The 13031-nt window shown below is 38.1% G+C and overlaps 1 protein-coding gene across 3 annotated transcripts in view; it reads left to right on the forward strand.

Annotated features, from left to right (window-relative positions):
• The window catches only part of ATP10B (ATPase phospholipid transporting 10B (putative)), a 48533-nt gene that overhangs the window by 16681 nt on the left and 18821 nt on the right, over window positions 1-13031 (forward strand). For 2 of the 3 annotated variants that reach the window (XM_015876344.3, XM_015876339.3), the window contains 5 exons: window positions 2231-2362; window positions 4914-5041; window positions 5976-6228; window positions 7044-7276; window positions 12350-12529. In XM_015876344.3, coding sequence (XP_015731830.2) covers window positions 2231-2362; window positions 4914-5041; window positions 5976-6228; window positions 7044-7276; window positions 12350-12529 — 926 coding nt within the window. Of the gene's footprint in view, window positions 1-2230; window positions 2363-4913; window positions 5042-5975; window positions 6229-6886; window positions 7019-7043; window positions 7277-12349; window positions 12530-13031 lie in introns of those variants that run through there. The other variant, XM_085518840.1, reaches the window with a different exon arrangement.

Raw genomic sequence — 13031 nt, forward strand, 5'->3', positions numbered from 1 at the left:
ATGTCTGAATAAAGGCTTATTCTTTCTCTTCTAAAATTAGATTCACTTGAGCCAGTAACCAGCTTCATTTCTAGGTTTCTTTGACATTGATTATATTTTGGCTTTTAATCATGGTCTGTGACCTTTTCTGAACATCCAAAATCAGTCACATTGTAACATGGCACATTCTCCATTTTTATAACCCTATTACTGCTCAATCTTACTTTCTAATGGACGCTTTGTGAAGCGTGGAGCCATCACTTAAAGTGATTGTTTAGCCTGTGCAGATCTCATCTGACCCAAGTAGAGTTTCACCTTTCATGGCTACCCAAACGTTCTACGTAAAGCAATAGCGCTAATGCACCAAAGCCGTGTTGCAGAGCCACGGTCAATACAGTTTTCCTACTGTGATAGGAACAGCATCAAGAATTAAAAATGCTTTTCCAGTAATAAAGTACCAGAATGGAAACAAGTTTTAAATGAGGCCATTAACATCCAGAAATTGAGTGATAATGTACTGTAGTGTGATAGGTGAGGTGCTGGTTTATACAGCATGTAAATCTGTGAGGATTCTAGGAGAAAAAGCAAACATATATATAGTTAATTCTAATTCTTTCTGATATTTCATATCTTGCAGTCTTATATCCTTAATAGAGGCATTGAGAAAATTCCTTTTCATGGTGGGCAGCTAAAGTGGAGGGGAATGAGAGAGGTGAAATTTGTAATTAGAGCTCATCCAATTTCATTGTGTAAATCCATCAGTATTTCCCTGAGGGATCTTTGTCAGGGGACTAAAGGGCTTTGTCCTGAGGTGTCCGTTGTTGGGTTTGTTTGTTATTGTTTTGGGTTTGTTTTTTTCACCGCAAAATATTCCTTTTGAGCCTGACATAAAAGTGAGAAACAGGATTTACAGAGCTGCTGGAGAAACAAAAGTGCAGGCTGTAGTGCTCTCATTTTCTGTGTAACTCGGTGGTAAAAGCATTTGTTCACAGAAGGGAAAGCTGAACATGAGTGAACCTGCACCTCCTGCTTCACAAGTAACGCCCTGACTTAGCTGACTTGGTGCAATAAGAGGATATGTGCACATACATGTGCTGAAAAGGAGGGAGCATTAGTGGTGTGAGTCAGCCCCCACCACCATACCTCTGGGTTGTGTAGGAATTACATATTCATTGGAATGTCCCTGCTCTTAGTGAATGTCCTGAACATAAGGCTGGAGAGTAATTTTCTCACTTGCTCTCTACCTCAGTTAATAATCTTTGATATAAAGCTGGAGTGAATCCAATAGCAGTGATTAAATCACTCCTTACTTCCAGCTTTTGGTTCAAATCACTTCTCTAGGAAAAGCCAAAAGATAGACGGGCAAAGAGTACCTCTCAAACACTAAACACACATATAAACAATAATGCAAATACAAGGCTGCATGGCCTTTATTTTTTACTATAGAAATAAGTATAAAATATACAGTTTACTATAGCAGATCAGAACAGATGGAATCCAGGTATTCCATTTGTGAACCCATAGTTTAGATGATATTAATAAAATAGAAAAAGCAAATCCTGCTTGTTGGCTTCTTGCAGATCTCTCTTCTCATTACAAGTATTCCAGCTCAATTTTAATTCAGTATGTTCTTAGGACTTAGTGGGCTTTTTTTCATTTCTTGCCCTGCTGTTTTGTTAGCACTTTACATCCATGTGATGAGAAAGTAAATAACACTTATGTATTTCACTGCTGGACCTGATGTGTTGGATTGTACTTAATACATGAAATGTGTCTAGTGGCTTCCAAGTAGCTAATGAATACTATTTTCAATATTTTTTAAATGTTGGTTCCAGAAACCAGTGTAGCACCTGATCATGTTGATTATAAAATTACAAAATGCAATATTATTGTTCCTTTTCCCTCTGTTCTCCAGGAGACTTAGTTGTTATATAGAAGCATATCTGTGCTTCTGAGTTACAAGCGTTTCAAATAGTGGTATAGTTCCTGTATTCCTAATTGAACCTGCTGCCTTTGAAAAAGTAAAATGTATGTGACAGCTTAAAGCTGAAACTTAGTGTCTCATATATTCTGACTTTCAGATGAATGAGAAAATGGGCAATAAAATTCCTCAATGAAGCTGAAGAAAAATTAATATTAGTCATGAGCATCCCACTCCCACTTTGTGAAATGCCTTTTTTAGGGAAAAAAAAAAAAAAAACCACCTGTAAAATGCTATGTAAACTTGACAGTACTGATTTGTGTTTTGAAGGTCATGAAACCAAGGCCATGCTGAATAACAACGGTCCTCGCTATAAGCGCAGCAAGATAGAGCGACGAATGAATGTGGATATTTTCTTGTGTGTGGGACTCCTGTTCACAATGTGTCTTGTTGGATGTATAGGTATGAAGCATTGACTAAAATCTTTTGTTTGATTTCTATTTTCTACACAATGATTAAAACTGATCTTACAGAGACAAGGGAGATCAGATCTAGAGCTGAAGGCTTCAGGCTTTTGGACTCTACGTTCTTTGATCTTATACAAGTTAAAATGGCAAATCTGAGCAATTCGGATGGAAGGAAACTCAGCCATGGCTATGAATATTTCAGATAAGATCCATCTCCTCTATAATAAAATATGTGTAAAGCAAGCAATTGAAAGCTGTTTGGTTAATACATAGGAATCGGTATTTAAGAGTGCTGCTCTGAAAGTCATACCTCCCATTTTATCATGTTTGCTCATGATGTCAGAGACAGATGTTGGTGGAATGGCAGCAAAGGTTGAACCTTCCCACCCGTATTCTGTTACATTTTGCTGTCATGCAACAGATAGAAGCAGAGGAGCACTGTGTCAGAATGGCATCGGACATGGAAATGTGGATGAAGCAAAAGTGTGTCACTGAATTCCTGTATACTGTAGAAAATGACATCTACTGACTTTCATCAGTGCCTGTCCCTTATATGACTACAAAATATAATGATGCAGCTTTACCTTCATTACTGTATCATTTTCCCTAAATACCTTCACGGTGACTTTAGCAACCCATGATCTGCACATGGGTAATTCATTTGGTTCACAATCTGTACAGCTACCTTCTTCTCAAAGAAGATGAGATGGATCATTTGCTTAGGTAGGAACACTGCCTCCCTTCTTAAATGCCACAACTGGGTGGGACTGGGTGGGATCTGACTCTGGTTTACTTGATTGATGACCTGAAAGGCCTCACTTTCACTGCACAGAAGCACCCACTTGCCCTACTGCTCTGATTGCAATCTGTCCCTGGCACGTCAGTATTAATGGATCTCCTAACCCTGAGGAGAAGGGCCAGATTTTAAGCCTGCTAAGCTTTGAGTGGGTCATTGCTTTTAAGAGGTAACAGAGGCTCCCATGAGAATTTTGTGCTCAAAGCCCCTTTTCTTTTTTTAATCAATTTCATCTCTGTGATAACTTGCTTAGTGCTACTGCTCTGATTTAGTTTTGTAGAGACAAAGTCAAATCATGTGGCCCTGTCAAGCTTCCCTGAACCTTCCCCAGAGCCCTGCGATGTGACCCACCAGTCAGTCATCACTGTAACACTGTTAGAAGTAAAGGCCATCCAAAAAGATGAATAATAGAACTGACTTAATCACTTTTTTAATTTTGCTGCCTCATGTTGCAGTGGGCTTTCTTGGCACAGAAATGGGATTTCAGTTTGACAACTGAGCTCTATGCGAGGGAGAGAGAGACTTCATTTTCATTGTTCCCTGGCTGCTGTCATGTCGATTTAGAGACTTGTCTTTGTCTGGTGTGTAGGAGCCCTTGAGTAATAAAGTCCTTTAACTTAAGGTTTGAAGTGGTCTCAGATGAAGAAAATTCAACATTTAAAAAACAATTTATATGCTCAGGTTAAGAAAAACAAAAAGAAGAAAGACTTTGAAATATTCAGTTTAAGTGAAACTTGTAAAGCAGGAAAAAGTATATCAACTTGCATCTGTTCAAAAGATCCCATTGCTCTACCGTGAGTTTTTTGCAACCTTGTCTGAATGTAGGGCTCCAGGAAGAAATGGTACTGATGAATCCTTCAGTATTTTCCTTGCACACAGTGAAAAAGAGGGGGATGAAGTGAGGTGTACACCATAGCTGTGCTTCCTCAGTTGTGATCAAAGTCTCTAGCAGCTGAAATAATTTTAATTCCTTTGGCAGGATTTTTGTAGACAGATGCTGCAAAACGGCCGCTTGCTTAATTGGTGCTAATAGAAGTTTTCTCAGAACTGGATGCACAGAGTGGACTAATAGGGGATTTTGGCAGGAAAAGGGCATCTAGAGCAATGACAATATGCAGAAACTAAGTCATTTGTGCTGGCTGCATGTCAATTTTCTGACTCTGTATTAAATTTATGTCTGTAATGGCAATATGAAAGGTGGTAAAGAAATCATGATGGAATGTTGGTAAGTCCTAAACCAGAGACTTTGCTATAGCAGTGCCATTTGACAATGTGAGTAAACTGGTGAGGAACTGAGGAAATGTAAAAATCAGCTGCCTGAATTAATTTTTGATTTAATGTTAGCATGTAATTATGAAGATTTCAGATTGTCTGTGCAGAGACAGTGATATATATTTCTGTTTGAAAGTGGAATGGGTGCCTTCAGCACTGAGGATTTTTAAAGCTAGGTGGCAGAGATGGAATCCTCCCATGTTAAAAATAGAATGAGAAGAGATCTACACAGACATAAGAGTCATGGGAGAAACCTGCTGAAGGACAGGTGGAGGAAAAAAAAGTCATGCCCAGCATATCTGTTATGTGCATGTGCTACGAAGTTCTGCCTATGTTTTGCATTCTTCAGCAGAGTTGCAGCACTGCTTGGATATTGATTTGGAAATGTTGTTCTTTATTAGCACCGTAGTCCAAATGAGAAGCTTTATCAGTCATCATCCTGCTCAGTGTGTTTCAGTATCATATATCATTCTTACAGGACATGGAATTTGGTCTGGAAGCTTCCCAGAACACCCACCTTATGATGTCCCAGATGAGAATGGCAATTTTCTGTCTCCGGTTCTTTCTGGTTTCTACATGTTTCTGACTATGATAATCTTGTTGCAGGTAAAAGACAAAGCTTTTCTGTTACCTTCAAGAAAGGAGGCATTAAAAACTGACTACAATCAGCAATTTAAAAAAATTAATATCAACGAATAGTTTGTGCAGTACTTTCTTAATCCTATTTGCAAATGTTGCAAAGAGTGTTTCAAATCATCATTTTTTTCCCTTGAAACTCAATTTTTTCTTTGTAGCTTATGAAACCTCACAGGGATATATATAGGAAGGACAGGTATTATATCTCTGAACAGCTCTAGAGTCCCTAGGGTATGCGTTATAGAGAATGATTATGTCCAAATATCAGTTCTTTAGCATTTGTTTGTTTGTCTTTTTCTTTTGCCTATGTTCATCATTTCTGAATAGAAATGCCAATTAATGTATCAAGAAAACAGTGACACAAAATTTGTCATTTTTGCCTGCAGGGAATAATGACTATGTAAGGTTCTGTGGGCTTAGGAAAGAAGCTAAATTAAAAGTAAGGTGCTCATATATCTGGGTCTGATTAAGCTTAATCGAGTAAGAACAATTTATAGGATGGGGGAAAATCACATTTACTTTTCAGGTTTCTTGAAATTGAGATCTGCTGAGATTAAAGTGGACAGGATTTCTTTGATATGAATGAAATAAGAAGATAACTTTTTGAGCTGCTTAGATTCCTTAGGGGCATATTCTTCATTACTGAAACAGAGTATTTGTGCATCTTATGAATTCAGAATTATTTCATTGTGGGTAAGTTACTGGATGGGGAGCATTGCATGTAAAGGCATTGCTTGTTACACAGGTTTATGCCAAGAGGTAGTTTGTTCTAGTGTATCATTTCCATGTTTCAGGAAGGTAAGAGCACCATGTACCTTGGTCCAGAAAATGGGTTTTTGTAGGAGCATTCTCTGAAAGATTCATCTTCTGTGTTGGTTCTTACTGAGATTTTCGTCTCTTTCAGGTTTTGATCCCCATTTCTCTTTATGTGTCCATTGAGTTAGTCAAGTTGGGCCAAGTCTTCTTAATTCACAATGACATAGACCTGTATGATGAAGAAGCAGATTTGCCCATACAGTGCCGAGCCCTAAATATTACTGAAGATCTTGGGCAAATCCAGTATATTTTCTCAGACAAAACTGGAACACTAACAGAAAACAAAATGGTATTCCGTCGCTGTACTGTGGATGGGCATGAGTTTTCACATCAGGAAAATGGTAAGAAAGACTTTCCTACACTTGCTTTTTTCTCTGAGTTACTAAGTATTAATATTTCAGCCTACTGGGCCTTTCTGACTGGGACTCCTGTTTTGGAGACTCCTGAAAGTTTTAAATGATTTGGAAGTTAGATTTGAAAGGTTTTTTTGTTTCCGGCATTGTACTTGAGAGTGCGAAGAGAGCATTTACTTCTTCATGTCTTAATAAGTGCCAGCAAATCTTTTATAGACTCCCAAACTGAGATTAGTTAGTAATCAGGCTCAATGGATCCAAGAGTAATTACCATAGTGCGATATGAATGAAGGTTCACCTTCACCTAGAGTCAATTCTAGCTGTAGGCTGTATCTTAAGTCTCTTGGCATTCAGCACTGATTCTGAACTTTTGACTCAGATCCCTCCTTGGTTGCTACTTTCTCTCCCTACATTGTGCAAAGGATTTTATTAAGCTGGCAAGCAGCTGCCAGAAAGATGTTTGTGCTCTGTGACTGAGAGCATTAGCAAATTTGTGAATTATTGTATTTCCTTAACCAGTTCCAGCCAACTGGAAAGTGAAGCTAAACAGACCTAGCATTAGGCAACCTCCTAAAAATGACTGATTGCTTTGAAGTGTATTTTTTGTTTTCTTGCAATAATAAACATTGCAGAGAGGGAGTTGCCAGAACCCAAAGTGGATAATGAAGTTTTTCTGGTCAGGACTTCAGAGTTGTATTAGCTTTGGGATGGTTTATTTCACGGTTTTTTTAACCAACCAAGGAATTTCTCCTGAGCCATGCCAACGACAGTATAAGAGGTAAGGTTTTGTCTTCTCTTTGCAGCCAAGCGCCTGGAAACATACAAGGAGTTGGACTTAGAAGATGAGGACTTTGCAAAACTTCAGCACTTCGCACTTCCTCCAATTAATATTGAAAGACCAGCCACGTATCAGAGGACCATGAGACCTTTAAGAAGGTCCCAGAGTGCTAGGGCTCATTTTCAGGGGCATACGAGGAGCAGATCACTTGGTCGTCGTGATAGCAACCAATCTCAAGTGGCGTTCAGCAGTACCATTGTGAGTACAAGCAGATTGAGTTGGCTTATCTTTAAGGATTTGGCTCCTTTCTGTTGTATTTTCTGATGGGGAGCTGACAAGGGATGCAGGAGAAATCCTAGACCTGGTAAAGCTAATGGAAGGGGAGGTAAAGAAATGAGGAGTACAGGTCCTCCTGGGAGATAATGGTGGTTAAAAGGTTATGTGATTGAGCGTGAATTTGCACGGATCTTGTAAAGCTGCAGACTACTTCCGCTATCTGCAATGCAACATATTGTCTCTGCTAAGCTACATTTAGAAAATCCCTGAGCTGTGCATGCTAAATGCAAATGCTGCTCTCTCCAGAGCAGTTCTGGGAGTTTGAGTGTGCATTTCTTCAGGACAACAGGAAAGCCTTAGTCTCCTCTGAATTTTAGATTTGAAACTTCTCCAAATGTAACACAATCTAATTAAGGTTCATCTTCTCTTCTTGAAAGTTTTCTAAGAGGCATTTCAGACAGAGCTTTCGTAGACTCCAGGAGAAGGTCAAACACTTTCAAGATTAGAACTCCAATTAAGACTAAATGCCTGGAAAACCTTTCAAAATCTTGATTTTCAGAAATTCCAGTAAATACAGAATTCTCAGAACTTCATTTTCTGCCACTGTTCTTGGCAACAGTGTTGAATTATTTTTTTTTTTTTTTTTGTTTGATGTAATTTTAAGTTCATATTAAGATCCTACTTGTCTCTTTCAATTCCTCTGTCATGTAGAAGTAGATTTTAGTCAATGTTACTCCTGTTCTTGGTATATGGTGGGTCTGTCAATTGCCCTCACATTTTCCAACCCAGTTCTCAAGGAATATTGAGAACCTCTCTGTATCTTTCTCCTTTATATGTCCTCCAAGATATTTTTTTCTGCCAGGCCTCTTAGTTTCTTCCAGATGTAAACTACCATGGTTGGTTAATTGGTTTGTTTGCTTATTGTTGTTTTACTTGTGACTGCAGGGTTTTTTGGTCTTTTGTTATTGTTGCTGTTGTTGTTTCGAGGTGTTTTGTTTTGGGTTTGTTTTTTTGTTTCATTTTTTTTTCCATTTTTAAAGCAATATCTGAGGAACTAGTATGAAATATTTGCTTTAGAGAGAGGTTAAGCTACTGTCCTGGGAATTACTGGCCTTTGCTGCTGTCAGTCTATCTGAAGACTTCAGCTAACCTCTGTGAGAGATATGAAGATGCAATAAAAATGAAGACAATTAGGCATTGCCTAGAGATTGTGCTGTATGTTGATATCATTCAGATGATGCACAGTAATGTCATTTTTCTTTTTTACAAAGCCAATTCCCTCATTGTAAAATAAGGGTCATAACATTTTCTGTGTCTCTGTTTCCTGCCCTCTGCTGCATTTCCATGTGGCTAAGAACAGCTAGAGCATCTTGGATCCTCTGGTTATACAGACAGTATTGTGACTTTGAATGTGTCTCAATCAAAGTTTCTCATAAGAAAAAATCTTCAAATGCATGAGTGAAATATTGCTATTTAACTCACCGAACTTAAGGCTTGCATTGTCCTTATGGATGAATGTTTCTGTTTGACTAACAAGCGGTGAAGAATTCAGTGGTAGTCAACAGCTGTCAAATGATGTTCTCACTATGAAATCATGAGGTTTGGATTCTTCAGATCAACAAAATGCAAGTAAAAGCAAAACGTTGCTCTTTTTGCAGTGCAGATTCCAAAGGCCAGTAGCCCAGATTGCATGATTTGTTGTTTTTGGCTTTTTCCTTAACAAATGCCAAATTTCCAAAGGTTGATGTGCCAAGCATTTGAAAGCTTCTCATGGAAATTGGTAGCCTCAGGTAATAGAAAAATTGAAGAACTTTGCACTGCTGAGAGAACACAGTGGTGTTTGGGTAAGGGTTAGCATCTGCTGTGAGCACCTGCATATCAGAACTGTTGCCAAGAAAAACATTTTTAAAAAAGAGGGCTGTAAATGTGATAACATCCTGCAAAATGCAAAGAGTTTAATTAGAAAATTGCTATGACAGCCAAAGAATGATCATGTACTAATGTTAAAAATGTATATGCAAACAACTTTTAAAGGAAGATTATCTATGCGATCACAAAATTTGCTTATTGTTAATCAGCCTTATGTAGATCAGTGATAACCAGGTTGCACATCGTATTTTAAGTGCATTTGCACAGCAGCAGTTAATTGTGCTTGCAGATTGGTATGTCTGAGACTTTGTCTCGGTATTCTGAGCAGCTCTGCAATTGGGAAGCTCTATAGCTACACTGTGTATTTCAGCCTGCCTGTTTGTGAGTGTTCACTGCTTGAAAAGTTTTGAAGTTTTGCAGAAATCTGAGTGTCTCTTATCAATTAACTTGTTCATCTCAGTGCATCTCTGAGCTCAAAATGAGGATGAGGAGTATTTCATGGCATTTGTTGACACTAATTAAATTGGAGAATGCAGATCCTTGAAGAATAACTAAACATCATTGCTTGTCTTTCCTGGAGTAAATGTAATACAGTTTTTATGTGAAATCTAAATCCTATGGCTTACCTTCTTTTTTTTTTCCTTTCCAATATTTATGTTTGTAGTAATTGTGATCCATGACAGTTTATGGAGTCTCATTGCATATTGTTTATGAAGTTCATAAGATAAGATGAATCTCATGTCCAGATACAGCCCTGTAAAATTCAGTGGCAAAGTCTGTTCAGTGGGACGGTCCTGGACAATGGAAAAACAAGTTCCTAATTTGTTGTTAGCAGTTGTATCTCTTGTTGTCTCTAGAAGCAAATTAATAACAATAAAAAATAGAGGTCAACCTTTTAGCTGGACAGATCTTTTCACATCCAAACTCAAGCTACTCCAAAAAATCTGTAGCTGAGAAGTGTTGTCATGTCTGTAGTATTATACTGATATCATAAAAAATGCCTAATGTCTGTGTATGTCTTATGTTTTATGTGGAATGGAGGACAGAAGAATGGTGTAGACTTCAGAAAGCTCTGAAGGAGTGAGGGAAATAAATGCAGTGACTGATTTATTCATTTCATAAACATTTATGTGAAGTGTAGAGGAAGAAGGACGAGTCCATATATAAACTGTCTAATGTAGCTGGGAAAAGAACAGAATCACTGTTCTTTCATCTCTCTTGTGAAAATGGAAACTGATATTTATCCTGACTGTCTGGCTCTCTAAAGAGACAGCCTTCAGCCAAAGCAGAGGACAACACCTCACTTTAGCAGCTTGAACATGTCTTTGGCCCCTTTACTGGTTTATTTGGGTACCTCAAAAGAAACGGTGCTGATTAACTTTATTTGTGTGATTCATTGTGGCTGCTGCAACCTCTCAGAGGGAATAATAGTGTTCTATAAACAACAGAGCTATGGTTGACAGAAAGACTTCAGGGAACGTGAAAAGAGTAAGAAAAATACAAAATTATGATAAAATTTGGAACAGAACAGGGCATTAGCATTTACTCTGTCTACCTTTAGATGTCCTTATGAATTAAGATCTTGACAGCACATTTCTTTCTAGATTTAATGGTTCCAATAAAGAGAGCCCTGGTATTAGAATCATTTCTTGGAGATTTCAGTTGTCCTATTGCCATCAGGTTTTAGTGCCATCAAGTAGAAGAAATGCTATCAAACTAATGGGGAAATCTGAACAATTGAATGGTACTAGCCATTTTATAACTTCAGCACTTTACTAACATGATTACTGCCAGTAAAAGCATGGTAAATTTAATTGATCATCATCACTGATGCTGCTCTGTTTCATATTCTGTTTTGTTCGTTTGGTTTTACGTTGTTCAGGTTAATCAATGAGCAGATTTGTTTGTCTGAATTCTTTTATCTGCTGACATTTCATAAGGGTGAATGTAGGGAAATGGGGAAATTCAAGTCAGCCCTGCTTTCACTGAATGTAAAAATGCAGATGCTGAGGATACAAATACTTAAGAAGCAGGCCCTCCCCTGGTACATATCAATTTTCTAGAGGAGGGACTGCATCTGCATTTGAATATTCCCCAAATATAAAAGAAGCAGCACGAAAGCACTAAACCAGAATTTCCTGTAGGAGGAAAGTGCATTATCTTCCTTTATATTTGGATTTCAGCTGAGTTCTGCTCTTCGACAAAATGAGCAATAGATTTATTTTCAATTATTAGGACAATTTAAGAACCAGTATTCATGTTTGCAAGCGGGAGTTAACAATGTACCATTCAGCTCAGCACTACACAGCCATAAAGGTGGTTGATTGATTGCTGCTGCATTTTTAGGGAACTCACAAAAACTGTGCCAGATTGAAGAAGAAGAGTGTAATAGCTGAGATGAACTAGAAAGCAGCTAAATCACTTTGTCAGTTCCATAAGGAATGCATCCAAAAGTCTTGGCTCACAGGGAAGTGTCTAACTTGGGAAGCTCCAGTTAAATATGGTCCTGAATTAAATCCAAACCACACTCTGCTAACATGAAATTTCCATTAAAAGTAGTATTCCCACAGCCCTACATCAGATTAAATTGTAGATAGGTGACACTGTTAAGTAGTTTGGCTTGTGAATTTAGGTTTGATTATAGACAGTGTGGTGGTACAATTACACCATTTCAGGAACAAATGAATTATGCGTGCATTCATGTATTTGTTGTAAAACTTAGGAAGAACAGTTTGAGACAACTTCTGTTTCAGGTGACTCAGGAAACAAAGCTGCATTTTAAACAAGCCATGAGCCATCTGTATTCTCTGTTGAAGTAAAATTCCCACTCCCCCCACTGACATGGGAGATCCCAAATGCATTTCCATCTGGGACGCCCTGTAATTTGTTAGAAGTTTCAAAATTGGGGGTCATATTATAGACTATTCTTGGGACAGATCTCAAAAGATATAAAATTCTGAAACTAGCTTATTTTTTTAAGGAGTATTTCCTCCATGATAATCTAATTAGTTATGCAGCTCTTAGAAATCCATCCTTTTCCCCTAGATATTCAACAAAAAGGCATTTACCTTACATAATTCTAAGTGTGAACTCAGCAAGAGACAGCAAAAACATACCGAGCTGAGAGCTCTTTCTTGGTGACAGCTGTAAAAGCAAATAATTCTCCTTAAGTAACTTCTCTTCCAGGAGAAGGACGTGACTCCGGATAGCAGGCTGCTGAGGAGAGTGAGAGAAGCTGCACTGCGGAGTGAAAACCTCTCTCCTTTTATACATATGAAAACTCCCACCTCTCTCACTGACTTTTTTCTTGCCCTTGCCATCTGCAATACAGTCGTGGTCTCCACAACTACTGAGCCAAGACAAAGGGTAATCTAACTTTGATTAAGTATTCAAGGGAAAATGATTATGCTTGCATTTAATAACATAGAGCAGTGTTCAGTGAAACCTGAGCAATGGTTATTTTGGGCACTCTTCTCTAGTTCTTTTACCTTTTGTGAAGTGTGTACCGTCTCACTGCCGATGTACATCCCTACCCAACAAGGCTCTTTATGTTTGATGAATAGCTATGACTACCATGCTATCTGCACTTTCCCTTTTAGATTTAATATTACATTTACTGTAATAAATATGCCGAGTGTACTGGGTTTTCACTTATCTCTCAGGCCGTTAACAGAATTACAAGAGCCTTGATTCCTTCTCTACTTCAGAGGCAGAGACACAAATCACCATCAACTTTGGATGTCACTTCACAAATGACTCCTCTACTGATTTCCCCTAACACAGTTAAATAGAAAAAAAAATGCAGCTCTCTTTTATTAATGTCATTTAGATGCAAAGAAATATGTTGCAGTTTTGGAAATTATCTTGT

This window comes from Coturnix japonica, chromosome 18 (assembly GCF_054131305.1).
Source record: "Coturnix japonica strain WE chromosome 18, WE-NBRP24, whole genome shotgun sequence".
Taxonomy (NCBI): Eukaryota; Metazoa; Chordata; class Aves; order Galliformes; family Phasianidae; genus Coturnix; species Coturnix japonica.